The 27,143-nt window shown below is 51.7% G+C and overlaps 14 protein-coding genes across 14 annotated transcripts; 9 read left to right on the forward strand and 5 right to left on the reverse strand.

Annotated features, from left to right (window-relative positions):
- Positions 1 to 516: 516 nt before the first annotated feature.
- TOP3 (DNA topoisomerase) lies at positions 517 to 2,699 on the reverse strand (the record flags this gene model as incomplete). Its single annotated transcript, XM_056210324.1, has 5 exons — positions 517 to 555; positions 604 to 729; positions 783 to 2,145; positions 2,194 to 2,570; positions 2,619 to 2,699. The coding sequence occupies 5 exons, from the start codon at positions 2,697 to 2,699 to the stop codon at positions 517 to 519; spliced, it is 1,986 nt and encodes a 661-aa protein (XP_056077146.1).
- Positions 2,700 to 2,934: 235 nt separating this feature from the next.
- On the forward strand, positions 2,935 to 4,125 carry N0V89_001514 (uncharacterized protein; the record flags this gene model as incomplete). The annotated part of the gene is made up of 2 exons (XM_056210325.1): positions 2,935 to 3,462; positions 3,532 to 4,125. The coding sequence occupies 2 exons, from the start codon at positions 2,935 to 2,937 to the stop codon at positions 4,123 to 4,125; spliced, it is 1,122 nt and encodes a 373-aa protein (XP_056077147.1).
- Positions 4,126 to 4,782: 657 nt separating this feature from the next.
- N0V89_001515 (uncharacterized protein) lies at positions 4,783 to 6,704 on the forward strand (the record flags this gene model as incomplete). The annotated part of the gene is made up of 2 exons (XM_056210326.1): positions 4,783 to 4,953; positions 5,169 to 6,704. 2 exons carry the CDS (start codon positions 4,783 to 4,785, stop codon positions 6,702 to 6,704), a joined length of 1,707 nt encoding a protein of 568 aa, XP_056077148.1.
- Positions 6,705 to 7,859: 1,155 nt separating this feature from the next.
- On the reverse strand, positions 7,860 to 8,480 carry N0V89_001516 (uncharacterized protein; the record flags this gene model as incomplete). The annotated part of the gene is made up of 1 exon (XM_056210327.1): positions 7,860 to 8,480. The coding sequence occupies one exon, from the start codon at positions 8,478 to 8,480 to the stop codon at positions 7,860 to 7,862; it is 621 nt and encodes a 206-aa protein (XP_056077149.1).
- A 682-nt stretch (positions 8,481 to 9,162) lies between these two features.
- Positions 9,163 to 9,787, forward strand: N0V89_001517 (uncharacterized protein; the record flags this gene model as incomplete). Its single annotated transcript, XM_056210328.1, has 3 exons — positions 9,163 to 9,279; positions 9,337 to 9,593; positions 9,643 to 9,787. 3 exons carry the CDS (start codon positions 9,163 to 9,165, stop codon positions 9,785 to 9,787), a joined length of 519 nt encoding a protein of 172 aa, XP_056077150.1.
- A 437-nt stretch (positions 9,788 to 10,224) lies between these two features.
- N0V89_001518 (uncharacterized protein) lies at positions 10,225 to 11,868 on the reverse strand (the record flags this gene model as incomplete). The annotated part of the gene is made up of 3 exons (XM_056210329.1): positions 10,225 to 10,544; positions 10,597 to 10,981; positions 11,032 to 11,868. 3 exons carry the CDS (start codon positions 11,866 to 11,868, stop codon positions 10,225 to 10,227), a joined length of 1,542 nt encoding a protein of 513 aa, XP_056077151.1.
- A 281-nt stretch (positions 11,869 to 12,149) lies between these two features.
- N0V89_001519 (uncharacterized protein) lies at positions 12,150 to 13,111 on the reverse strand (the record flags this gene model as incomplete). Its single annotated transcript, XM_056210330.1, has 2 exons — positions 12,150 to 12,777; positions 12,825 to 13,111. The coding sequence occupies 2 exons, from the start codon at positions 13,109 to 13,111 to the stop codon at positions 12,150 to 12,152; spliced, it is 915 nt and encodes a 304-aa protein (XP_056077152.1).
- A 1,860-nt stretch (positions 13,112 to 14,971) lies between these two features.
- On the reverse strand, positions 14,972 to 15,790 carry N0V89_001520 (uncharacterized protein; the record flags this gene model as incomplete). The annotated part of the gene is made up of 1 exon (XM_056210331.1): positions 14,972 to 15,790. One exon carries the CDS (start codon positions 15,788 to 15,790, stop codon positions 14,972 to 14,974), a length of 819 nt encoding a protein of 272 aa, XP_056077153.1.
- A 658-nt stretch (positions 15,791 to 16,448) lies between these two features.
- N0V89_001521 (uncharacterized protein) lies at positions 16,449 to 18,896 on the forward strand (the record flags this gene model as incomplete). The annotated part of the gene is made up of 1 exon (XM_056210332.1): positions 16,449 to 18,896. The coding sequence occupies one exon, from the start codon at positions 16,449 to 16,451 to the stop codon at positions 18,894 to 18,896; it is 2,448 nt and encodes an 815-aa protein (XP_056077154.1).
- Positions 18,897 to 19,797: 901 nt separating this feature from the next.
- N0V89_001522 (uncharacterized protein) lies at positions 19,798 to 20,412 on the forward strand (the record flags this gene model as incomplete). The annotated part of the gene is made up of 1 exon (XM_056210333.1): positions 19,798 to 20,412. The coding sequence occupies one exon, from the start codon at positions 19,798 to 19,800 to the stop codon at positions 20,410 to 20,412; it is 615 nt and encodes a 204-aa protein (XP_056077155.1).
- Positions 20,413 to 20,457: 45 nt separating this feature from the next.
- Positions 20,458 to 20,914, forward strand: N0V89_001523 (uncharacterized protein; the record flags this gene model as incomplete). Its single annotated transcript, XM_056210334.1, has 2 exons — positions 20,458 to 20,784; positions 20,837 to 20,914. 2 exons carry the CDS (start codon positions 20,458 to 20,460, stop codon positions 20,912 to 20,914), a joined length of 405 nt encoding a protein of 134 aa, XP_056077156.1.
- A 575-nt stretch (positions 20,915 to 21,489) lies between these two features.
- N0V89_001524 (uncharacterized protein) lies at positions 21,490 to 23,520 on the forward strand (the record flags this gene model as incomplete). The annotated part of the gene is made up of 4 exons (XM_056210335.1): positions 21,490 to 21,784; positions 21,837 to 21,994; positions 22,093 to 23,037; positions 23,089 to 23,520. The coding sequence occupies 4 exons, from the start codon at positions 21,490 to 21,492 to the stop codon at positions 23,518 to 23,520; spliced, it is 1,830 nt and encodes a 609-aa protein (XP_056077157.1).
- Positions 23,521 to 24,364: 844 nt separating this feature from the next.
- N0V89_001525 (uncharacterized protein) lies at positions 24,365 to 25,303 on the forward strand (the record flags this gene model as incomplete). Its single annotated transcript, XM_056210336.1, has 4 exons — positions 24,365 to 24,454; positions 24,513 to 24,689; positions 24,761 to 25,156; positions 25,211 to 25,303. 4 exons carry the CDS (start codon positions 24,365 to 24,367, stop codon positions 25,301 to 25,303), a joined length of 756 nt encoding a protein of 251 aa, XP_056077158.1.
- A 792-nt stretch (positions 25,304 to 26,095) lies between these two features.
- N0V89_001526 (uncharacterized protein) lies at positions 26,096 to 26,854 on the forward strand (the record flags this gene model as incomplete). The annotated part of the gene is made up of 1 exon (XM_056210337.1): positions 26,096 to 26,854. One exon carries the CDS (start codon positions 26,096 to 26,098, stop codon positions 26,852 to 26,854), a length of 759 nt encoding a protein of 252 aa, XP_056077159.1.
- Positions 26,855 to 27,143: the final 289 nt, after the last annotated feature.

The following is a 27,143-nucleotide window of genomic DNA, read 5'->3' on the forward strand; positions in this document are numbered from 1 at the left end:
TCACGATCCGGCTTGCCTTCCGGGTCCAACCGACTCTTCATACCACCCATATCTTCACCCACGCCATGCGCCCCATGCCCCAATACGATTGGCCTTATCTGCAGCGCGGGGTCAAGCTCTCCGACCTCGCACAGCCTGACGATGCGGCCTGACAGATGGGCGAGGGGAAGCATGGGAAACACCGGAAGCGGGTTGCGTCGCTTCGGCTGATTATTGGCATCATTCCGAAGGATAAGCAACGAAGGACCGTCCCCCGCAAACACACGTGTCGCATCGCTGCAGCGCATCCCGCAGAATCGCGCCGACGCTCTTCGAACAGGTGTTTAGAGCCCCGCTTTTGCGTGGAACCTGCCTTGAGTAATGGCTCCCGTGTAGGATATGGCCTGCGCTGGGGTGCTCTGCTGCGCCCACGTGTCTCCAGTGCGCGGTCGAGCTGCAAAACCACATTCTTGACGCCGAAAATCGTTCCAGTGTGAGTTGCAATTGCGCAATCATTGGACGTGCGTGCAAGCGTCCTCAACCTTGATTGGCGCCGCCAACGTATTTCCGTATGGCCTCCGTCCGATTAGTGCCTCTTCAACAACAACCGTGTACGCGACTTACATCTTTGAGCACATTGATCTGCTGCTGTGTGCGGAGGAACACGGCTCTGTACTGCTCCAGATTCTGCTGCACCACATCGTTGCGTGTGCTGCGGCCCTCGCAAATTGCTTTCATCTGGGCCTCCATCTGCCGGCTGGGTTAGCGAGCACTTGTGGTCAACCCATGCGCGTGTCTCATACCTCCTTGCGTAGGAACGGCTTGCTGAGGCTGGTCTCGAACCCCACGTTATCATATCCCTCAATGAGTGCGACTCCCAACGTTGTCGGAATGAACTCCTGCACTCCGCTCGTACCTCCTGCCCCATTCTGAGCTGCTGCACCTCCACGGCCGCCTCTTCCGCCGCGACCGCGACCCCTCCCTCTACCACCGCCTCGCTCTGCAGCGCCGTGATTGCTTGCACCTGCACCTCCTCCTTTGGGACGCGCGATAACATACTCGCGCTCCTTGATCTTCGCAATGTGCTCGGCCATTGTCGCGTCAGTGCCAATGCCGTTGGCATCCATGAGAGCAATGAGCTCGGGTTCCGTCAAATAGCCCGGGGCTGTTGTCTTTCCATCGTGCATGGTTGCCTCGTCCGGCTCGAACGTTTCCCCAACGACATAGCGAGGCAGATTCTGACTGCTTTCCCACTTGTCATAAGGGTACACATCAAGGTAGTTTCGTTCAATGACAGTCAGCCCATGGACGTGGAAAATTTCACCTCCGTAGTCAATTTCAACATCCGTAGCTTCACCCACTGCATCTTCGGAGCAGCAAGCGAGAAAGCGGCGGACTACGAATTCGTATACGCGCTTCTCGTTGTCGTTGAGTTGGTTCGGGTTCACGTAATTTACTGGATGGATTGGAGGATGGGCTTTGTCGTTGTTGCGGCCGTTGCGAGGTTGATTGAATCCACCGTTCATCAGCCCTGTAGCGAAGCCACCCCAGCGATTATCCTGCTCCTGTTTTTGAATGTTCCTTCGCAGATCCATATCCCTGTCGAATTGGTCCGTTTCGGTACGCGGGTAGCTGATCCACCCCTTGGTGTACAAATCCTCCGCGACCTTCATGACCTCTTGAGATGTCATCCGAAGGAATCTGCTTCCCATCTTTTGTAACTCAACCGTCGTGAGAGGTAGCGGTTTCCACTTCTTCGTTGGTTTCTTCTGCATCTTGGTGACTTTCGCGTATTTTGCGAGCAAGCATCTCTCGTATATAATAATGACGGTCATCCTGTCAAAGAGATGACCCCTCCTCCAAGAGAACTTGACATTGATGCCGTCCCTCTCGTGTCCGACTCTTATATACCAGAAAGGTTCAGGGACAAAGTTCCGCACGCGCAAATATCGGTCAACAACAAAGCCAAGGGTAGGGAACTGGCATGACCCGTAGCTGATGACCTTTTTCTGTTCACCTTGCTGAGGGAGCATTTGCTGTAAAGACAATGTCTGCATACGGGTGAATGCAGCACCCAGACGGAGGTCTAGCTCGATGCGTGCTGCAACAGCATTGGCTTGAGCCTCATCCAGCTGAATGGGAGTTCGGGCGGCTTGGATGATGTGCCTACAGCTACCATTAGCGTCTTTGCTCCACGTCCTGGCCGTTACTTACGCTCTCTCGATGTTGCTGAATCTTGCCCGCCACACTTGCATATTGGGCTTGACTTTCAGTGCAATGTCTCGAATTTCACCTCCGATATGCTCCCCCTCTCGGTCACAATCTGTCCAGATGAAAAGAATGTCATTGTATCTGGCCTGAGCTTCAATGTTGCTTGCGACGGCCTTCTTGTCCTCTGCGATCTGAGTCACAATGGGCGCTTCGAACAGATCTGCTGGAGGACATGAATGCCACTTTCGATATCGTTCATGGAAATCTTGCGCTTGGATATGACCCGCTACGCAAGTAAAGGTCACCGAGGACTGGCCCCATCGTTGAAAGTCGTAGTCGAATTTGTAGTTCTTGACCCACGGTATGCCGCGAACATTTTCCTGGTCCAGTGTGAGTATGCACAAGCTTTTCAAAGATCACAAACTTACTGCTCGAGCCTGACCACCGAGATGGTTGGCTACGGCCTTGGCTATCGAGGGTTTCTCCGCAACGCATAGAATCCTCGCCATGCCTCTTCACCCCTCAGTGAAGTCTGGGATTAGCGATCATGTGAAGACGCGTCGAGCCGTCGAAAGCGCGTCGGCCCTGTGCACAGACCGCTGGGACCCAGTGAATAAGCGAGCGGTCCTTCCCTTTCACGACAGATAATGACGCCATGTCTGTCCCACGGTACAGTGCTGTCATTTCTGCAGTGCTTCAAGTGCTGGGGAAAAGGTCGGCACGCTTTTCATTACGGACACCAAAATGCTGGATTTACGACCAACCTTGAGCGTGGCGCTGCCCGCTGTCAAAAGCCTACCCGATTGCGCAGACTTCTCGAAGACTGTCCAGCCATTTCTCCCGCAGCTGTACGACCTGCCGCAGAAGGTCTTCGATAACATCAACAATCTAGAGGCGCTCCAACATGTGTACCTGTCGACGAACCCACTAGTTACGGCGCTCGCTTTTTCGCTATTCGTCACGCCAGTTGTGTTCATTGTTTCCGAGATCAACAAGAACTACTCGCAGGTGGATCGCCTATGGAGCATATTGCCCGTCATATACAACTCGCATTACGCGCTATGGGCGCATCTGGCGGGACTTCCAACACAGCGAATGGACCATGTTATGGCGGTCACAATATTATGGGGTGCGAGATTGACGTTCAATTACTGGCGCAAGGGAGGTTATACCGTCGGTTCTGAGGACTACAGATGGAACATCGTGAAGGATTATGCTGGGCCTGTAGTGATGTTCATTTTCAACATTGTGTTCATCTCGTTGGCGCAAAATGTTAGTATACACGCTCTTTTCCCCGAGTGCCATATGGGACTCGAAGCAATGCATGCTAATCAATGGTAGATACTTCTGTTTGCCATCACATCACCGACCTACGTCCTCCTTCTCTGCTCGCGCGTCACCGGAAACGAGCTCACCTTCTACGATAGCGTCTTCTCCAAGCTCATCTTCGTCCTCGTTCTCATGGAGTTCTTCGCCGACCAGCAGCAGTGGAACTTTCACGGAGCCAAGGACGCGTACAAGAAGACGGCAAAGGTACCGAAGGAGTATGGATATACTCGCGAGCAACTCGATCGCGGTTTCAATACTAGCGGCCTCTGGGCATGGTCACGCCATCCGAATTTTGCAGCAGAACAGGGCGTATGGCTCGCGTTGTATCAGTGGTCTTGCTCCGAGTCGGAGACATTCGTCAACTGGTGCTTTGGCGCCGCACTCTCCTACTTGATCCTCTTCCAGGCCAGCACCTGGCTCACTGAGTTGCTCAGTGCGCAGAAGTACCCTGAATATAAGATTTATCGGGAGCGAGTGGGTAGATTTTTGCCGAAGGTTGCTACTCAGAGCATGGATGCGCCTACGGCCGATGGCAAAGCGAATGACCAGCAGAAGCAGGAACCTGCGAAGGCTGTGAAAGCAACTGGTACCACGAAACGAAAGTGAAGCTTATGTCACACCGATGCTCAGTATCAATAGTGGTAATACCATTGCGACGCAGGCTCGGAAAACGATGCCTTAAAAGCGGATACGCCTCAAATGAGGCTGGACCCAGGGGGCTTGAACCGCTGGGCTTTAATCACAAGCGCGGTTAATCATATGATGACCCAGGTCATACCATCTCGTATTTCAGATCGTCTTGTGTTTGAATAAGGTCTTTATTGTCGTGGAATCAGGTCTTCCATGGGCTCAGTCACTCTGCTTTTTTTTTTCCATGAGTGTGGATGCTAGGTCACTTATGCCAATACAATCAATGTGTCGACGAGGTACTGGCAACCGTCCTCATCTGCCGTACATCTGTGAAGCGAATGTTCGAGACAAATCTTGGTACCTTATGCCATAGGACCTCAGTTCAGTGCAGGTGCCTGCTGTTGCTAGTTCGAGCAAAATAGCCGCGCTCAGGAGGCGTTCCTGAACGGGCTAGCGTCTCCGAAGGAGTGCCTCCGATTACTGCATTAAGCGACAACACCTCCAACGTCATGTCTAATGAATCGGTGGATCCAGGTTCCTAGCCAAAATATGTGTGATCGGATGGATCTCCACGTGCTTTTCTCCAGATCTCTGCAGATCTCACTATTGCACACCGGGCCCATACGACCCGTCATGGTGAACGTCGATTCAGAAGAAGGCGAGTACGCAAAGCCTGTTGATATTGAACACAGCGGTAGGGCGAATTACTACAAGACTACACAGTCGCTGAACGGTATGATGAACAGCTACATGACTCTGGCCGATGCCAAATTCGTGCTACTCCGTGATCATCCACCAACGGCGGTAGATTTACCCCACATTTCTTTCCGTTGACACTACGAGCGGGGTAAGGGCTCTTTTACGGACGGCGTTATCCTTGGTGTAGTGGTCCCAATGTAGCTATTCGTCCAGCATAGAAAATTTCCTTGTACTACAAAAGCCCTTAACGGCCAACATGTGCAGTCGTGCAGGGTCCGACTGGGAGCTGTCATTCTTGTCCGTCAGTGGAGACATTGAAGCTATACAAGATGCTTTTCTCCATACCCCATCTGCTGACAGTCAGCTTGTTGGCCTCTGCCGTACCGGATGCATTGGCATACTCCACTGGCAAACCAGAGAAGTTCCGCACGGTCGTCACTACCGATATGGAACAGGATGACCTGGCATCACTCGTCCGATATGTACTATATACCAACGAGCTCGACACGGAAGGCATCATCTACACCTCCAGCAAATATCACTGGGCAGGTGACGGCAAAGGTACAAAGTTTTTCTTGCCCGACCGCGAATACAACACTTCTCAGACGTCGTGGCGCTGGACGGGAACTCGGACGATACAAGACAAGCTCTTGAAGGCTTACGCCGAAATATATCCCAATTTGCGGGCCCACGATTCGGCCTATCCTACGCCAAAGGATCTGCTGTCCAAAGTCAAGATGGGTAACATTGTCTTTGAGGGAGAGATGGACGAAGATACGGATGGCTCCAACCTCATTCGATCGTTGCTCCTCGACAACGACCGACGAACGCTCTACCTCCAGGCCTGGGGCGGAACCAACACCATTGCCCGCGCCCTCAAGTCCATCGAAGACAGGTACGCCAGCTCAAAGAAATGGCCACATATCAAATCCTCCATCTCTCAAAAGACCGTCATCCTCGCCAGCGGCTTCCAAGACCAAACCTACGCCGACTACATCGCCCCCAACTGGCCTTCCATCCGCGTCGAAGACTTCCAAACCGCCTACAACACTTGGGGCTTCAACTGCAACAAAGGCCAAGGCAACGTCCGCGGTCTCCCCGACGCCCATGAGTATTTCACAGGTGCCTGGATCAAAGCTAACATTCAGACCGGCCCGCTGGGAAGCCTGTACCGCTCGTGGCTTGACGGGCAGCATACGGACGGCGACCAGCTCGACGTTTTCGGTAACTACACACAGGCTTCTGCGCCGAGCACGTGGTGCAAGCCGCTCGGACCGTATGATTTCCTGTCTGAGGGTGACAATGTGGCGTTCAACCCGCTGTTGACGACGGGTATTCAGGAGCCTGGTAAGCCGGCGCTTGGTGGTTGGGGTGGGCGGTCTTTCCTTAATAGCTCCATGCCGGAGCATTGGCAGTTGGTCAGCACAGAGAAGGCAGATAATGGGAGTGAGGTCAAGGACTGGACGACGAACCGCTGGATTGCGGCTGCGTCGAACGACTTCGCGGCGAGGATGCAGTGGGGGCTTACGTCGAAGTATCGCGAGGGGAATCATGCGCCTTCGGTGAAGATTCGGAATGGTGGGGAGGTGAAGGCGAGGGCTGGATCGACTGTTAAGCTGTCTGCTCGTGTTAGTGACCCGGACCGGGACCAGGTTACTGTGTCTTGGTGGCAGTATCTTGAGGAGGGGACGTATCCGGGTGAGGTTGAGGTCTCAAGCAACAAGCACAATGGCGCGAGTGTAAAGGTGCCTAAGGATGCGCATTCTGGGCAGACTGTCTCCGTAATCGTGCAGGCGACTGATGATGGAGAGTTTCCGTTGACGCGGTACGATCGTGTGATTATTAGCGTTAAATAGAGTAGCTGAGTGTCATTGAACGAATTCTGGATCAAAAAGTAATAGATAGTACTGAGTTCTAGGTGAACATGAGTATTGACCATACAGCGTGCCTGCTATTTGTGAAAACAGCAATCAATCTTTGCAGTCCAAAAAGAGAATATTCCAGTGGTCCTGACAGAACCAAGATTCGAACACACGCACTGTGACAGACAAAAATAACTCAAGGTTAGGAACTCCTGATTTCTCTGCAGACCTTTTCGGAACTCCTGATTTCTCTGCAGACCGACTCCACTAGACCAAGGCTGGTGGGTGTACTTGAGTTATGTGATAGAGTTAAACAACAAAATATATATAGTATCAGAAGTTGTAAATATCAAGTGAATGACGAGTCGGGGCCCAAAAGAGAACTTTCAAAAGATGTCAGGATTGTTAGTGAATAACCAGTCGAGGCCAAAACGAGAACATTCAAAAGAGGTCAGGATTGTTAGTGAATGACCAGTCGGGGCCACATCGAGAACATTCAAAAGAGGTCAAGTCCGAGGTTCGAACAGACGCCTTGTGACAACAAAAATATAACCCAAGGTTAGGAACTCCTGATTTCTCTGCAGACCTTTTCGGAACTCCTGATTTCTCTGCAGACCGACTCCACTAGACCAAGCTAGTGGGTGTACTTGAGTTATATGAATAGGGTGAAACGACAAATCATATATAGTACCAAAAGTTGTAGATGTCAGTTAGTGAATGACTAGTCTAGGACCAAGTTTTGCGTGGCCGTTTGCCAGTGAGAGAAGGCGCGGTCCGTTGCTAGATCAACGAGCGTGCTCCCAAGTGAAAGCGTTGCCTTAATATCCCTCTTCATCTCCAGGGCGGCAGTTTGGTACCTTTCCGCCGCCGTGGCCTGTCCAAAATGCCTTGTCAAATCACGTCTATCAATTTGTACGGAGGAGCCGAATATTTGGGAAGTGCTCACTTAAGGCATCTACATCACATGCTACTACCTATGGTAGTAAATTGCGAGTTCAGATGATTTGACATTGAGAGTCTATGTAAAGATATAACATAAGCCTAAGCTGACATTGTGATGATGTTAGAGAGAAATGTACAAGTAATATAGGAGAGACAATTGTTCACATATGCAGCGACCCATTGCTTCCCCTGGTGTAGTAGAGTAGTTCACGGTCGCAATAATCGCAAGGCGGGTATGGCCTTTTTGAATGCCAACACCCGCTGCTGATCCTTCCTTAAGTTGCGAAGGATGCCCTCCAATGAATGCGCATATAGGACATGGATACGTCGCTGCGCCTTCATCACCGTCTTCTCATGCCGGAGCATATTCTTTTTGGCAGTAGTCACCTTGCTGTCGAAGGCCTTGGTCTGTGCCTTGGTCGGGTTCGTAATTGCCGCGTGCTTCTTTGTTAATTGACTGATCAGTTGTCTTTGATGAACGACCTTGCGCTTTGCGCTTTCTCTTAGTTTTTCGAAAGACAGCTGTTTCTGGTGCTGGAGTTTTCGGTGCCGCTCTGCCTGCTTTCCCTTCTCTTGCTTTTGCATCTGGGTGAGAAGGCTACGATATTTCTTGCGAGTTTCTGTAATATTTTTCAGTGCCCTTTCGACACGCCCTTCAAGCCAATCCTTCCCATAATTCTCGACTTCTGCGAATCTGTTCTCTAAGAATGAGTCCCATAGCGGTACAAGGTTTACATCTTCTCCAGTCAAAGCCTTTGCATGACCAAGCTCCATTCTGACATTTGCATTGATGCTCCGCAGATTCTGTTGCACAGTGTTGGAATTCATGTAATGATATACTGCGATAGCCTATGTCCTTTATAAGTGAGGTGTCTTGAAGACTCGCAGTCGACTCACTGTTCGAAGGCCGCTCAAAAAGATGCTCGAAGGAACTATACCGTCCATAGCATCACTTAAAGTGCTGTTGTACACACCAAGGTCCATGAGATTCTTTTTCGCCCATAGGTGCTCCTTCAAACTATTGATCTCTTTCGAACACAAGACAAAGTCGGTTGGGTTTGATGTGGACCCAAGTGCCTCGAATACTAGGCTACCTAGTGAGTCTCGTGGTGGTTTTGTGCCCAGCCTGTACGCTGGCTTAGGGTGGCGGGTTCTGATACTCGAGATCCGTCCCACTCTTTGAGTCCAATGATTCTGGATGATTAGAGTCGAACGACAAATTATAAATAGTACCAAAAACTTGCAAGACATCGCAAAAATGATGATCAGTAGGTGAAAGAGCGCGTGTGAGGCACGCGTTACGTCAGACAACAAGACAGTTCACGCGTATGAGTAACATAGGCTACAGTTTGGAAGGGCGTTCGCAAGTGAGAGAAGGCGCGCGGTCACGTTGCTAGGCCAGCGAGCGTTTGCTCTCTCACTTGACCGCCTGTACCTCTCACTTCGCGACACTTCCTTGCTTTACACACATCTTCCAACAGCCGTCGCCATCACAGCAAATTACTTCATCATGGACACCTCACTGTTGTCGCTTCCAATGCGGCTGAAACGCGCACTCCCTTCTGATGAGGACGCACCGAGCATCCGAGAACTGGTCGATGCCACCAGCAAGAGAAAGATCGCACAGGTACGCATGTCACGACGAAATCTTCGATTTTTTCGAAGGAGCTGACGCAAGTGAAAGCCTCTCACTCGGAGAATGAAAGCCATACGCGCAATTCAAGAGAACTGGCCTGACGGCTGGGACGGAAGTACGATCCCGCCGGAGAGACTTATCATCCGTGACATCGCCCCGCGAATCGAGGTGGACGGTAAAAAGGCCCTTGCTGGTGAGGACGATGTTGCGCTGCTGCCGCCCGGACAATGGGCAAAACGCTTCGTGGATGCCCTCAAAGAGCTGAGCGACCTCACGAAGAACAACCGCATGAGTGCGATGAACAGGTATGAAATCATAGACACATTTTGAAAATAAATCGCTCACTTCATTCAGACTGACATTCGCGGTGCAAATGCGGACGGTATTCGGAACTGGGGATGACCAATGGGAATGGACAAGGGAGCGGTTCGCACTTGAAGTGCTATGCAAGGACATCATGGAACTTTGTGCAAAGATTAGGAAGGAGTCGAAGGCATAGGATGGATTTCAGAGTTTCGCCCATAGGAGGAGCACGTCTGGGATGAGTACATAATGGGGGCAGAGCAGATTTGTATATTTTAACAACAGACAATACCAATTGCATCGGGGTTTCCTCGAGGACGGCAACATCGAACAGCTTTCAACGCTTTTCGAGCAGAAAACTATAATATCGTGCTACGCTACGAATTAGCTGAAGCTGAATTGAAGAGGGATACTACTACTGTTGCATTTCTTGCCGGGGGCCACCATACGTGCATCTGGGTAGACGAAGAACTCCACCTAGGTGATTATCTACGATAACCACCTGAATGATTCACGTATCCCGAACGTGCTGCCATGATGCCATGCTATCTACCGCAAGATATGCCTGAGCTGAAAAGATTCATCGTCGGCCACTTGCAGCACCCTTGCCCCGGAACGGAACCGATAGTCCGCTCATAGCTCGACATGTTTTATATGCGCCCTCACAAAATTCTTCGGGCCCTGAGATCGCATTTTAGGATACGCCGGCACTGCTCCTTCACGCCTCAGCTTTCCCGGTACGCCAGTCACGAGGGGCTCAACCATCTGGGGAGGTGAACCTGATGGCTTGGGCGGCGGATCTTGGCCATTTTGCACCTCCATTGTGAAGACCATGTTGGGCAAGTGGTGCCAGGTATCGCCATGGAATATTTGCGCTTCCTTGATGGACATACTTCCAAGCTGGGACTTGTGTTGTACCAGGAGGTAACCGAAGCCCATACCGTTAGGTGATCCTATCAAACGTTAGAGATCTCATGGATTGGTAGCCGCGATGGGGTAACATACCGAGGAGCGCCTTGAATTCTTTCGAACGCCAATTGAACGATTTTCCCGGCCATGGTCCGAGCCCTCCACTACCCAAAGCCCTGGCAATGATGCTCGCTGTTTTGTCATTTGTGATCATCAGAGACATCATGTATTTCAGACTCTTCGGGTCTTTTCCGAGGATGTGCTTGTAATTCAGGTAGCCGATGTCCGAAAATGCGTGCACTTCCGGAAGCTGGTCGTCCGAGACTGGGGGGCTTCGCTTCTTCGCCGCACTGGCGGGCGATATCCGATCCATGGCCATCAAGACTATCTCTGAGTAAGTACAGGCGAATGGGGTTGATAATTTGGGTGGCATACCTCCGTCATCGGCGTTGATACCGATTTTGAATTCTGCACCCGTCGCCTAGAGCATACGTCAGTCATGTCCAGATCTTGGGAGGCCGTGTCACGTACCGGATAGGACTTGCCATTCTTATTGTATCCTTGCGTGAAAGGCTCCTTCCCATGAATAGCGTCAATGATCACGTTCTTGCCACCTTGGGCCTTGATCTTGTCCGAGACGCCCAAATCTCTAAGAGCGTGTCCTACACCCCAACCAGGATCAGGCTGCTTCTGACCACCATCGAAGTCAGTAAAGTTGCCGCCATTGACCTCGTTTGCGCTCCAACCCCAGCTTGTGAAGTCCTCAAAGCTCATCAGCGGGCTTTGCACGGACTGTTTCGCAGGGCTATAAAGCTTGCCTGCTTCAAGGTCGGAGGTGCGCATTGCATCGACCAGCCGGCATCCATGGTTGGCCGCATCTTCCCAGACTGAGTCACTCGCCGCGGCCGGTAGGCCACTCGGCGATGATATAGAGGTTGGATCTGCCGTTGGGTCTGCCGTTGGGTCTGCTGTTGGCTCAGCAGTAGGCGTCCCAAACCCTGGTTCTAAGATCTCGAACGGATCGGCCGACGTCGGGGCGGGCGAATTGCTCGATCCAGATGCTGGCACTGAGTCGGTGAAGGACCCTGTTTCGAGGACCGGAAACGGATCATTGATCTCCCAGATGTCGGATACGGTCGCAGCTGGTGGAGCAGAGGCAGGCGCAGGGTCGTCGCGTTTACGGGCAGCTGTTGATGGAGCGGGTATGGCGGGCGATAGTGCGCGGCGGCGACTGGGACGGGGACTCCAGAACGGCAAGAGTCGTCGATAGCCTTCGAGGCGGCGTGTGGGAGTCGGGGATGCTGCTCCCGCGGCAAACTCGACGACGGAAGCAAGAGCTACAATTACTGCAGCGAAGGCGAGCTTCATGATGGGAGTACAGGACGCAAGAGCTGAAAAGAGCGTGGGGTGGAAACAACGAGTGTGGTGGCGAAGGAAGAAGTCGCGCCCGAAGATCATATACGGAAGCCAAGGTGAGTTCAAGTACCTGCGACGACGTCACCTCACCTAGAGGTGAATTACCATTTCTGATGTTATTTAATCAACCTCTCTGTCAGCCAACTGGAAGATACCAATCAGGATACAATATCAACTAAAGAATGTTTCGACAGCATTGAATTATGCATAGACGTTGACAAAGGTATCAATCTCTACGAGACTGATCTGATCATCTTCACATACTCTGGCTCCTCTCGCCCCGCCACATCATCACAATCTGTGCTTAAGATCACGTCTTTCCACTCATCCCATTGCTTCACCATGGTCTCCTGCTTTGGCTGAACGGCGATCAAAGCATCGCTTCCAAGAGTCAACCGATCCGGTACCTCCTTCCCCTCAGCCACGCCCTCTCCTCTCACCATATCGACCATAATCTTGACCACCTTTTTCGGATCACCGACTTCATTTCCTTGCAGCGCAGTGTTAAGCGCAGTCACGAAATTGCGCATGGGAGCCAGTTCTTCCACCTCCTTCTTGGGCGCAGTATCAAGGTGCTGAGCCCCCGTCTTGCACACTTCTGTGCGGCAAACCCCCGGCTCGAACATGAGGGAGCGGATCCCAAAAGGTGCGCATTCTTGTCTGAGCGCATCATGCAGGCCTTCCAACGCGAATTTCGTAGCCGAGTACGAGACGCCCCCGGAAATGCCCGTGAGGCCGTAGATACTACCGATGAAGACGATGTCGCCGGCCTTGCGCGAGCGGAAGTGAGGCAGCAGAGCTTGTGTCATCTTGAGCGAGCCGAAAAAGTTCGTCTCGAAGATGTCCCGCCATGCTTGTAGCCTTGCGGGCGTAAGCCGGGGAAATGTGGAGAGAAATGGTAAGCTTACTCCAGCTCGCCTACGAGGCCCATCTGCAGATACCCCGCGTTATTGACTAGGACATCAATATCTCCGACTTCTTCAATCATCTCTGCAACAGTTGCATTGATCGTCTCCGATGGCGAGGTGACATCGAGCGTGTACACGTGTGCGCCAGCTTCCTTGAGCGTAGAAAGACGGGATATATCACCGCGACCGGTGGCTATGGCTTTATCGCCTCTCTTCAGAGCTTCGCGTACGAAGTCTGCGCCGAAACCAGACGTGCATCCTGTTATGAGCCAGGTTTTGGGGGCCATTGGGGGCGAGTATAGCGGGATTGTATGGGAAGGAGGAGTTGTGGCACAACGCACCATGCATGGTTGCGCATCTTATATATGTTACGCTGAATGATGATAGTCCGAACGGTGAGTTCAATCTGCAACGTTATCGTTCATGCTTACTTCGAGCGTGCTGTACCGTACGAGATCGGCCGCAACATCCCGGGCATAGGGTAAGACCCGCTGGGATTGCGAGGAAACCTAGTCGCGCTTCATGGTTGGCTTGATCTTCTGAGTCCTACAAGACCAACGGTCATTCTGGGTATAAAACAGAACATGCAAGGGGTTAGGTCAGTATAAACTGGGACTCGACGTCGTATGAGGGCTTGTGCGACTTTCATGTTGATAGTGTATCCTTTTTTGTGGAACCAATGGGATCGTAGCTGCGAGGACGTAACGTTGGGCGCCCAACGTTACGTAGCATTAGATGACAAAGGCTCGGCGTCGCACATGCAGAAATAAAGATGGAGTATAAGCACGTCAGCAAATTGGGATGCGGGGTTTTCCTCTTTCCTTTTCGGAGCCATGTCCGATCGGCTCGTTCATTGGTTTATGAGATGACCCCATGCTTACAATTGCAGGTCATACTTTCACCTCAACCTCAAGAATCATGAAAATCACTAAAGCACATCTGCAATGACCGATGATATTCAATTCTTCTATAACATGTTGATCACCCCGACCGAGGCTCTCACTCGTACAGTGGTCTACCGCCAGCAAAGAAACCTCGAGCTCAGGAAATACATCGTCATGTCAAAACCGTAGAGACCCTGCGCTGTCAGCTGGAGCTTCAAATCGATGACGATGGACTCATGCTTACCAAGGTAATGCACCAATCATCAGAGAAAAGAAGTACAGAGGAAGATCGATTAGCCACAACATGATCTCTAGGAGTGTTCTTCGAGCTTCGAACCATCGTACTTGCGGTCATGACCATCGAGCGTGCTGCAAATGTCAGTCAAACCTCAACACGGCCAGTACAGGATTTGAGGATCAATACTCACCAGAGCAACAATGCCTTCCAGGAAACTAGTACCACTACCCTAACAAGACCAAGGCGACACAATTATGCTTGTATTAACGACCAGTTTCATTCGGCTGCGGCTGATTCGGTGTTTGTCCACCTGCCGCCGACACTGCTCCCCTTCGTCCCCCACCAAGATCGTACGTGCCAGAAACAATTGTATCTGCCTTTGGTGAGTCTGGCATTGTGCGACCAGTACGTGCGTCGTTCGATTAAAACAGATAGACTTAAAGACGGACAAGCTTGAAAGATTGGGGAGGAGTTGCTGCAATTCCGAAGCCCTTGATTTATACAGAAAAGAACCGAATGGTAAAACCGAGTACATGCAGGAATTGTACAGTTCAAATCGTTGTCAAGTGTAAGGACGCAAGGTATTCGGGCATTGTGCGTTCATATAACCGAGGGCGAATTGACAGCAATCGCAGGTTACCGATGATGAACGTTTGGCCTTGTACGCTAATCTCGAGGGTGAACCGGACCCTGGGGCTCGCTCACACGTGCAGGGGCAAACGGTCGTACTTATGACGATGTCCATACATGGTGCACAAACGACCGATTGAAAGCAGCGCAAAATGGCTCAATCCCGAATACTCAAATCCTCGCCCCAGGGAAGAGAACAACATACAGAAAAATGGAATACAGGACACCATGTTCAAGGGTAGGTGTGGGGAAAGGGGAAAGGGAAGTCGTACCTAGCACGCGTGCTGCTGGGATATCAATAAACAAAAAAGTCGCACGGATGCTCACATACAGTCGCGCTCACCGATGAGTCCTCAGAGTGCAAACGGCGACCGAGCGCGTGGCAATCTTCCAAGTCAAAGTTCCATGTCCTCGTCGACGCCATCATCGATCCCCAAACGCTCCATCTCCCTCACAGCATCGCCGAACAGGTCCTGGAATCCCTGCAACTTCGTCACAAGGTTGCCGAAATGAGGGTAGGCCTTGCATATTGCAGACCATTGCTCGGGGAAAAGCGGAGACCGACCAGCTTGTTCGAGCTGCAGATATCGCTCTGCGACAAGCTGAAAGAGAGCATCACCCTCCTGCAATTGCTCGAGGAGGAAGTCTAGCATCCAGGCATGATCCACCAGCCCATGTTGTTCCACCAGAATGCCGATGAAGGGGCCACCAAGGGTGTTGGCAAAGTCGTGCATGCCGAGCTTTCGCATGGTGATGTAGATGTATAGCCAGAAGAACTTGTCGTATTCTTGTACAGACGGGTCGGCGGGCAGAAAGTCTTTCCATTGTCTAGCACTCAGCGCCCTGCAGTACCAGTCTAGGATTTCCATCAGGTAGCCGGGGAGGATCGGTCCTAGGTCGATCTGCAGGAAGTGGGTATCGCCGCCACGCTCGCGCATATATATCTCGTCGGGGTTGGTTTCGGCAACCGCGCACAGCGCTATGGCGGCTTCCAGTGCGTGTGCTGGGAATTCAATTTTGACTGAGGAAGGGGTGGAACCGGCGGCCTTGGCCTGATCGCAAAGCTGGCGATACCGATCACGGGCGACGACGTTTTCCGCGGCCGCGAGCTGTTCGAGACGATGTTTTGTGCCACTGTACTTTACAACGAGTGTGATCGTGGTGCTGTGGAGCAATTGCTCCCGCTTTTCGCGATCCATAAAGGCAAGGTCCATTGCGAAGTGTGGCGACAGGATGCAGCTCGAGAGGATGCGAAGTCGTGAGGGTTGATATGAGTCGATCGGAGTCGAGGCGAGCGGCGTCAAATTCTTTATGAACACGAGAATTGAAATATGACAAGCTGGAGCCCAGAAGAACTGAACTGCACGTGACACCCGAGTCTCGGGCCTAAAAGCTTCTGCCCAATGCTGAATCAATCTATAATGTCGGGTGTAGTACGGACCAGAAGTAGCGTGATAATCGGCCTTTTGTTAAGGCTGTTTGAGCAGATTTCACCAAAGGGTAATTCGCTTCAGGGTACTACCGGATATCCGCACAGCAGGGTAGCTTACTGCACAAAGTTCACCGGTCAATAGGTCCTCGCTCAACGTTTCAAGTAGCAATCACTGCCATTGCGCGAGGGGCGATATCAAGCGAGCAGTGAATGTGAATACCAGTTTACGTCAGCAGTGAACAATAGGGATATTGATGACGCACGTGCATGGCCGCGATTCAACTTCTCTTAAAGTCCCGCTTCCCTACCTTGCGCTTGCCCTGACTCTACCTCTGTTTCTTTACTCGCCTTCAGCTTTTGATCGCGCCAGATATTCGGCGCGCCCACTCTCAGTCTCTTTGGACCGCGAACTAAGCATCAACAGATCGCATCCATCTAATATGTCGAATCAAAAGCGCAAAGCGCGGTACGAGATCGACGAACACGAGGATAAGAGGTACCGTCAGACACAGCCGAACGCGTATCGCCAGAACCACGCTGGCAAGCACGCGAACAACCGCGGTGGTAAACCATTTGCGCATCCTCAACCGCACACTCAGGCGCAGATTCAGCAACAGCTCAGCCAGGTAGACCAAAACCGGATCGCGCAATCATGGCAGCAGATGCAGCAGATGCAGCAGATGTTCAACTTCCTCGCGCAAAATGGACAGCTGCCATTTCTACAACAGCAGGAGCCGCAGGTCGATGGTGGAGTGGCGCAACAACACACTCCGCCACCCCCAGATCGCAAGTCGGAATTTTTCGCCCCATATAGCGATTTCACCATCCCAATCCTATGGTCGACCAAGATTGATCACAGTTTCAGCCCGAATCTTCAGCAGGACCAGTGGGACTCAACCGCCTGGACGAACTACTACAGCGCAATTACAATGCTCAAAGCCGGCATCACGCGTCAACAATTTGGACTTCCTGAAGCAAAAGAAGGCCATGGCGGGTCTGTTACTATCGACTATGCTGACCTATACCTCGATCTCAGCGATGGTAAAGTCTACGTTGCCGCATCCGAGCGCGGCTTGATGACCGTGCCGGACTACCTCAAGCTCTGCGGCATCGCATGGGAGCGCAAGCTGCGTTTTACTGGCAAGGCTCCCGAGTGGGCCAAGGCAGTTTTCGACGCTGCCGAGAAGCGATATGTCACCGAAGAGTTTAAGGAGCTGCCCTTGCCCGTACGTAGCGAGGTGCTGGTATTGATGAAGTTTCCGGTCTCCGCTCCACGAACGCCTGCTGGCACCTGGGGTTGTGTGTACTCCGCGCATCTCAAGAAGGTGGTCCAGTTTCCATTGGTGTACACCTCGGACCGGGAGTTAGCATTGGTAAAGGAGAGTCCAGGTCCGCTTTCTGCTGCTGAGGTGAAACATGTGTTCGCTTTTCCAGAGAAGAACCCTAGCCCTCAGGAGCTTGGTGAGGCTCTTTTCAAGCAAGCCGAAGAGTGCGAGTCGGGCAATCTTGACTTGCAGATGACCAAGAGCCGCGATGACTACCTCCAAGAATGCGGTCATCTGTATGGCAAGTACTCACTAGCTAATACACAGGAAGAGAAGGGTATCTTCTTCAACCCGCCTAATGTTCCATACGACGAGGATCCAAACGACTTCACCGTATACGAGGGCAGGAAGGGAAAGAAGGAGACATTTTTCGTGGACTGGAGTCGAGTTCGGCGGAACACCACGTTCACTATGAACGGCATATACTTCAGGCCTATCGATACATCCAAGATCGAAGAGGACCCAGAATTGAGCGCAAACCCTCAAGACAAGTTCCAACGTGCCACCTTGAAGCACAACATCGCGATCTCGAAGCCGGTTGATCCTCCCAATGAGAAGGACACCTCATTGACCACGCATTCGGAAGTAGTTGAAGTCGGCAACGATGGCCAGATCATCGAGAAGCGTGCCGATGAAACTTCGCGGTCAAAAGAAAGTGGAATGCAGGAAGTCCAGGCTCCGGACTCAAGTTCGTTCAGTCCGTCCGCCAACCTAACACAAAACAGTGTCGATGCGACATCAAAGGCAATCGACCATGGCAGCGACTCCAAGGCCAGTGGGGAACACCGAGCGCGCAGAATGCAAGAGTTGCGGCAGATGTTGGATACCAAGCGCGCTGAGAAATCACTCCAGAAATCGAGCGCGAGTACCCAGGACTACGTCGCCGATGCGGCCCCCGAGGGCAACAATGCGAGTTCCACGATCATCGAAGCCTCCACGAACGAGGTCCAGCAGCCACGCGAGGACTTTACTGAGAGCTCCATCGAAGATACCGAGCGCGCTAAGGCGATTATATTCGCCGACATTATCGACAACTTCAACAAGGTCATTCAGGAGGCAGAAACGGAAGAAATCCCCTTTGACATCCATGCCTCATCATCGCGGAAGCGTAAGCGTTCGGATAGCCCAGCGCCACCTATCAAACGGGTCAAGACCTTAAATAACGGAGCATCTACCGAGACCAGCGCGACATCGCCGACCATCGCCCTTCCCGAGGGCGGTGCTGTGGAAGACCTAAAGACAATTGCCGAAGACAACGACGAAGTATACGACGACTCAGCTATCGACCTCAGCGTCGATCTAACAGCAGACACCGCTGACGAGAACACACTGGAGCCGCTGACGACTCCGGCTAGCTATAACGATGTTTCTGTGAAGAGTGCTCCGGTAGAGGACGTTTGCGAAGGGGACAGCGCAGACATCGACGACTCTAGTATCGATCTCGCCGGCGACACTTCGGACAAGGACGAACCATCTCTTGCACCGCTCGAGGCTCAGCCGCAGCCTGCTACTGGACCCGATAGAGCACAAGACCCGATCGACGAGGAGGAAGAACAGTTGTAAAGGCCTCCCAAAACTGGAGACCGAACCGCGCAGCGGAATTGCAGCGTCACCGAACTCGCTCGTTGTCTCCTAAAGAAATCACAATTCCCGCTCAGCGAATGCGAACCGTCTGGTCTATGGATTTGGTTCTTGGGGAAATCAAAGGAAAAGAAGGAAATAAGAAAATGAAATAAAAAGAAGGCAAAAAGAAAAGAGAAAAAGGAAAAAGGAAAAAATGAGAAAAAAGGAAGGAAGAAGAAAAAACGGAAGAAAGGAGAGAAAGTAAAAGGTAAAACACCCGGCCGTAATGGAGAGAACCTTGGTCCTCTCTGTTGTGGCACGAGATCTTTGCATGTTCGATTGTCGGGCGTTTACTCTTGGTTCATGTTCTAATTGTACTCTGCGTAGTTTCCAAGCCATGTCCAGTGCATCCGGCTTTTCACTCATGTTTTCATTGTACGCTGCGTTGTTTTCCAGCCATGCTTAATGCATCCGGCTTTCTTACATAGCTCTTCAGGTCGCCGACACCGTTCCGGCAGACATTAGATAGCATAGTTGAGTGAAGTGAATGAGAAGTTATATAACTGGAGATAATCCGACAAGTTCGCGGGGTATGTAAATGGGTGGTCTTAACGAAGCACGGGTAAGCTCTGCTACATCTTAGGTGCTTTCCGAAGTGAACCGCACCAGGTTTGAGACGATAAAGGTGTTGCTGGATCCGCGACGAGATGACGCCCATGGTCGTGAATCTCCACACTGCAAGATCTAGAGTTCGAACGGCACTAGCAAATGCGCTAGTCCTCGGAGTAGGATAGCGTCTGAGCTCCAATTTAGAGGCACACAGCAATCACATCGAGCATCCTCAGCCTTACCGTTAGCCTCGTGAACCACGTGCTTAGAGTCCGTTCCGACCAGACTTGCGATGTCCAAAAAGCTCATTGTTGTTGTTGGTGCGACAGGCAACCAGGGCGGTTCCGTTGCTCGCCGCTTCCTTGCAGCGGGCTACCGCGTCCGCGGCCTCACGCGCAATGTTTCTTCTCCCGCTGCGACCGCGCTGAAATCAACAGGGGTGGAGATCGTGCAGGCAGACCTCGACGACCCCCAATCTTTGAAGGAAGCGTTCCGTGGTGCGAACGCGATCTTCAGTGTAACCAATTACTGGGAGCCCTTTTTCCGCCCTGATTGCCGCGCTGAGGCTGAAGATATGGGCATCTCGTGCCGCGAATTTGCTTACGATGTCGAATTCCTCCAGGGCAAAAATATCGCAGATGCTGCAGCCACAACGGCGGATACCCTTGACGAAAACGGTTTCTTAGCCTCCACACTCAGCCACGCCGACAAGTGCAGCGACGGGAAGTTCGAGGAGTTATACCATTTCGATGCAAAGGCCGACATCTTCCCGACGTATGTGAACAAGAAGTACCCTGCGTTGGCGGCGAAGATGTCGTGCATTCATACGGGCTACTTCTACACAAGCTACAACATCCTGCCTAATTCATATTTCAAAAAGGCGAGTCATTCCTCTCGTAACCATTGAAACCATCTACTGACAACGGGCTAGAACCCTGACGGCACGTTCACCATGGCATTTACTACCTCGCCAGATAAGCCTGTTCCTCACTTCGACCCTGCTGGGGATATGGGCGAATTTACCTACGCTGTCTCGCAAATGCCTCCGGGCAAGGCATACATGGCTGCAGGCACCACTTGCACCTGGCCCCAATTCCTCGAGACGTGGGCTAAGGTCAATGGCGTCAAAGCTAGCTACAAGCAAGTCACACCAGAAGAGATGATTGAAGCTACACCGGATCGCGAAGCTGGTACTGAGGTCGCTGCTATGTTCTCGTATTCAAGTGATCCAGGCTACGATGGCGGTATGAACTTATTGTCGGCGGATGACCTTCGGAAGGTAAGTGACGAATAAGGGGGATTCAGTAGTCAGTCAGGCTAACTCGATACAGGCTGGTATTGACTGTCCGCTTACAACTTGGGAAGACTGGGCGAAGAAGCACGATTGGTCTTCCGTTCTGAACAAGTAGAAGAAGATTTATCGTAGTTGAACCAATGACAAAGTGTTATGACCAGCAATAACGTTCGGCATGGTTCGTACGAGCTTTCAATGCTAATTCGGCGTACTCGTAGTTCAACGTACAATTAGCGGTAGCGCCCTAAAACATCCTCAGCCTCGTAGAACCGTCCGCGCATCTCCGCCTCTGCCAACTTTGTACAGAAATACTAGTCAGGCTCTCTGGGTGTAAGGTCCAGTTCGGTGCGCTTGGCGAGATGTAATGTAAATCGGCCCCAACGGGCCTTCCATCGTCCGGAGCCGCTGTCGATCTCTTTCCCGATTGGGGCCTTCCCGCGAGGTCGACAAACCATCCGATCATCAACTCAAGCTTTGTCCCGTGTACTTGCGCGGCTTCGCAGTTCTCACGGATTCGCATGCGGTAGCTATGCTGACCAAAGTGTCGATGCATCACTTACCAGTTACGGTGCATCTCGCGAGCTCATTTGAGCTCATGCAGGAACTTTGCCCGGATCGACCAGTATATAATTGAACCTTACAGCATCATGTTCAGAGTGCTATCGCCCGACACGAACGCTCCTCACCATCATGGTTCACACAGCATTTCTGCCTGTACTTCTTGTGTCGGCGCTTTGCAATGTTGCGCCTACTATTGCCGAGAAACAAACACGCCCAAATGTTGTTTTCATCCTGGCAGACGACCAGGATGCAAAACTCAACAGTCTTGACTATATGCCGAACGTACAGGAGCTACTCGTTGACCAAGGCACCCATTTCAAGAGTCATTACTGCACAGTAGCGTGGTGCTGCCCTTCCCGCGTGAGCATGTGGACCGGAAAGGCGGCGCATAACACTAATGTTACGAATGTCGAGACGCCATATGGTGAGTGACCCGTCATTTCTATCGAATGCCTAAATGCTAAATGGCGGCTCAGGTGGTTATCCAAAATTCGTCCAAGAAGGACTTAACGACAATTGGGTTCCGGTATGGCTGCAGTCAGAAGGGTATCAGACGTACTACACAGGGAAGCTTATGAATGCTCACAACGTTGTCAATTACTTCCAGCCTTTCCCGAAAGGTTTTACAGGTTCGGTAAGTTCCCAATCTGGCTGGTGATCGGACATCATGAACATCTTCTGCCCTTCTTCTTGCCACAATTGGACGTAAATAGTTACTGACGGGATTTCCAGGACTTTCTGCTCGATCCAAACACATACAACTACATAAACCCGATCTTCCAACGCAACAAATTGCCTCCGGTTTACCACACAAACGATTATTCCACTGATCTTGTCCGCAAGAAAGCCCTCGCCTTCATGGACGATGCAATAAAGAAGCCGGACTCCCCATTCTTTGTCACTGTGGCTCCAATTGCGCCTCACTCAGACTACACTGTTACCCTCAATATCGGCGGGGATCCACCCTATGGTGTTAACATCACCCCTCCAGTTTCGGCGGACGAGTACAAAGACCTGTTCCCGGACGCAGCTGTACCACGCGGTCCCAGCTTCAATCCAGACGTACCTTCGGGTGTTGACTGGATTGCCGAGTTACCTCAGCTGTCTGCAGAGAACATCACGTACAACGATCTCCTCTATCGGCAGCGGCTGCGCGCACTACAGTCTGTTGACGAGATCGTCAAAGATGTTGTCGACAAACTTGAACAGGCCGGTATCCTTGACAACACATACATCTTCTACTCAAGCGACAACGGCTACCACATCGGACAACATCGTCTTGCTCCCGGGAAAGGCTGTGGCTTCGAGGAGGATATCAACGTCCCGCTTGTTGTGCGCGGACCTGGGGTCCCTGCTGGCAAAGTCATCACTCGCTCCACAACGCATACGGATCTTGCTCCTACCTGGTGGCAGATCTTGGGCATACCGCTTCGCGAGGATTTCGACGGCATGCCCATTCCACTCACTGACGCCGGTCTTACCGAACTTGAAGAGAGCAAGCGCGCGAAAGAACACATCCAGATCGAATTCTGGAGCAAGAGCAACCCGCAGGAATACAACCAGGACCAGGGACTCGAGGTCAACAGCACATACAAGGGTATCCGCATTGTCAGTGAAGATTATGGATTCTACTACGCGGTGTGGTGTTCTAACAGCCATGAATTGTACGACATGAAGGTAAGCAGGTTCTCCAGACCTGATTCGATAATCCGAAGCTGACGTCTCTAGTCCGATCCGTCCCAAATGACGAATCTCTATGCAGCCTCGAACAGCACCGCTACTACTTCCTATAACACCTCCACGCCTCTCGGTCGTCCACTTTCAGCTCTCACCGCCCGCCTCGATGCCCTCATTCTTACATTGAAGACCTGCAAAGGTGCCACAGCGTGTACCGAGCCTTGGAATACTCTGCTTCCTGGTGAGGACGTCTACACACTGGCTGAGGCTATGGATGAGAAGTACGATGATTACTTCGCTGGGCTGCCGAAGGTTGAATTTGATCGATGCGAGGAAGGTTACATTGCTGATGCTGAAGGTCCGGTGTGGACGGAGCAGCTAGAGTGGTCAGAGGGAGATTTTGTCGGGAGAAGTCTATCGGAGGCAGGGTGGGATGTCAACATGCTCGCCAGGAAGGGAAGACATGCGCTGAATAGACCCTGAGCCTGAGTTGACTCGAGGAGTTTCACAACCGCCGACTGCACCGTTCTTCACGCGTCGCGTCTGTTCATCGACATATTAATCCTGCATCATGCTCACGCATTTTCAAACGCTGTAATGGCACATGTGACATAACGGTCCTGAAACTGGTGTCTTATACAGCATGGTCTCCGAACTCGGCAACTGCCATGTGGACGTCGAGGAAACCCGGACGCGCTTCGTAACGTGTGTTGTGAAGACATACAAGTCTACTCTGGCCCCATTATGTACTCATCGCAGACATCTAAGGACTATCGTTGGTGCGATTGGCAAGTTTAGCTTCTTAAGGCTCACTCGTAGTAGTTTCGTACCGTCGACCCCTTGAACTGGAACTTTGTCCCTTCTCTCTTGTCCAACACAGTCTTGTGATGCACACCCTTGACCCTCGCCCTAACGTACTCTGTCCCTGTAGGCACAGGCTTACTCGTGTCTTTGTGCTCCTTCTGATCTGATGCCTGCATTGAGGTCCCTGGCAGGGAATGTAATGGTAACCGCACACCTCTTTAATTCAGCTTAAAGTAATTTGTAGTGTGAAATGTAGTATTCTTATTCGCTCGAACATCGCTGCATGCTGTGCGGCGTTGTCCCGCGGAGGATGCAGAAGCGTGACGTCATATGAGCACGCGACACCTTTTGGGCTACTCCGCAACACGAAAGCAGAGAGATATGCACGCCAAAACCTGCACGGGATGTGTTGGACAAACAGAGTATGAGCTGTTCATAATGCGTCGAGGAGGAGCTGCTCTGCGGTTTTCTCAATACCACTCGACACAAACATCATCTGAGTGTTTCATCTGCACTAACGAATATGGCTGATGCTCCTCTCCTTGGGAGAGCCAACGATAGATCGCGATCAACAGGTAGCAGAATCAAGAATGCGCGCAATGTAGACAGCCATGTAAGGTTTTTCTGTTCTCAGTGCGACGCAACAGGGATAAATCTAACAAACATTGCAGTCAAGCATCCTTCACTCCATCTTCAAGATCTTCACCGGCGGTCTCATCGCCCCAGCCGACACCACCTACGCTACAATCATGATTCTCTTGAACAGCAGCGATCCAGAAGAGCAAGATAACCTCACCAGGCAATGGCGCGAACACAAACTCGAAGAGTTGAGCTTCATCGGCGTCGTGGTAAGCTCGAAAACTCCCTCTTCTACAGCTCCTATAACAAAACCACCGCGCACGTGACTAACCACGCACAGAGCCCCCTCACAGCAGTCTGCCTCGTAAGCACCGGCTCCTGGGACGAAATAAGCTCAAAAGGCTGGTACATCCGCGCGATCTGGTACTCAGGCATCGTCTTCGCCCTCTTCTCGGTTCTCACAGCCACCCAGCAGACTCTCCGCCTGCACCGCCTCTCCGCGCACAAGGATGGCTTACACCTCACCCGCCTGTGCCTCGTGCGCGACCGCAAACCGCTCGACAGCGAAGAAGGGCGGGCGAAGCTCGTTCCTAAACCGTTCCAGGTGTGGAGCTGGCAGAGCTCGATGATGTTTTTGCTTATGGCTGTGGCGTGTTTGCTGGTGGGGATGTTGGTGCTTGTGTGGAGTGCGGTGGTGAAGGAGACGGATAATGTAACGTATGATGAGAATCTTAAGGTGAGTGCTGGTGGGAGGGGGAGGAGTGCAGTGGTGGGTGCTAACGTGGTGTAGCTTGCGGTTACGTTTACCACGGTGCTGTCCCTGACCGTTGCGTACTTCTTTGCGACGCAGGTTAGTATGATGGTTGGTGTGAGCGTGGAGTAAAACAAATTTCAGGAAGGTGTGCTGGTGGGTGGCTCATCGTGAGGCAAGACCGGTTAGCGCAGATGTGATTGTGCATGACATCTCGCACGAAGGGCATTTTGAAGCAAACATGTGCAACATGAGGAGGGATCGTGAGGCTATGGTTCGTCTTCACCGAAACCATATAAGACTTGCCAGGACTACTTTCCCAGTGCCATTCAGGGTCAAGAAGATTACTCCGAAATCTGACACCGTCGCTCAGGGCCGGTGGCTGTAAGACATCTTGGGCGTCGGTGTCTAGTATGTATGCAACAGGATTGCTACGAAAACGCTTGTGACTGGACTTTTCGAGACAGGAATTTCGTAGTAGTCTGAATCGGTTTGTTCGAACCCCGTCAAGTTATTGCATTGTGCATGTTCCATGTAACACCTATCGTATTGTAAATTTATAAAGGGGCATTTGGCGATTTCATATAACACTTCCACGACAGCAGAGCCTGGCGCCCGACAACACGCATCATCACATTACACACCCTTGCGTAAGAAAGTATCCCAAGGCCTCAAGAAATGCCTCACCAGCCTCTTTCCACTCGTGTGGGCGTCTGGGTCGATGGAGACGTCATTCTCAAAGTTGGAGAATACAATGCAGAAAACATCACACACCTGCTAAACATAGGCTGGAAGCAGCTTTTGCAAGAGGGTCGTCATTCCGTCCACCTGCCCCGAGCAATCAGTACTCGCACCGCCCAATACATCCTCGAATGGGTAGATCAAGCGCTACCCCCCACCGCCGACGCCTGGACGACACCACGCATGCCTCCCCTAGACTTCTCTCACGTTCGGCCGGACCTTCGGCTCAGCGTGGCCATTGACTTTTACATGGCGCTGCGGAGTATGGGTACACGTTCTGACGTACAATTCCATGTTGCTAGTCGGATTTTCGACATTTTCAAGAGCGAGTGGCGTACCATGAACGAGGCCGCGGTTGTAGGACTAGCTGGGTCTTTTCAGTATGCACGCGAGATCTTTGAGGAGGATGGGGGAGATTTTTTACAGGATCCTGTGGTGATGGTGACGGCGCATATGTTCGCTTACGGGATGCAGAATGAGCAGATCGACGATGTGCGGATGGTGAAAAGGGTGCTGGGTTGGGCTGGTCCTGCGCTGAAGGACTTCATCGATAGGGTTGGTATCGTTCGATACCCGATTCGTAGTCTTGTGGCTACGACTGCTGTCTATGCACTGCCGGGACGCCGTCAAAGACCCAAAGAGTTGACACGACATGGTGGTGGCCTAGCGCAAGGACTAACTTCACCCGCACCATCCGATGTCTCCTCTCTTGGTAGTGGTGTGTTTCCTTTCGGTGAGGACCCGGCGCCGAGCCCACCCCATTGGTCCATGAGCGCGATCTCAGTGAAGGAATTCCAGGATCTGGGACTGGATGGATGGATCATGCTTACAGATGTTCAAGGGCGGGAAGATGGAGGACATGAGGGTGAGAATGAAGTATTGGAAGCAATGGAGGTGGACATAGAAGGCACGACAAAACGTCTAAAAGAGATGTCGCTCTAAAAAATCGTTCAGTAACTCTGGTTCTAAAACCGTTCTTTCACGGAATAGAAAACATGATAATCTAACTTCATTACATTGACCACGCAACCACTTTTCTGCATCTCCCTCTGATACCGGAACCTTGCAGCCTAGGTACAAAATGCAAAGGTAGTTGAACCTAGGACCTTTCCCACGGAATTTCGTCCCACCAGGGCAATAAAATCCCCGAGAGGAACGCGAAGTAATGTTCGGGAATATTATGTCACTAAAATACAGGCCGTTGAGGTGTTTCGATGTGTTTTAGGAAAAA

This window comes from Didymosphaeria variabile (genome assembly GCF_027946475.1).
Source record: "Didymosphaeria variabile strain IMI 356815 chromosome Unknown scaffold_1, whole genome shotgun sequence".
Classification (NCBI taxonomy): domain Eukaryota; kingdom Fungi; phylum Ascomycota; class Dothideomycetes; order Pleosporales; family Didymosphaeriaceae; genus Didymosphaeria; species Didymosphaeria variabile.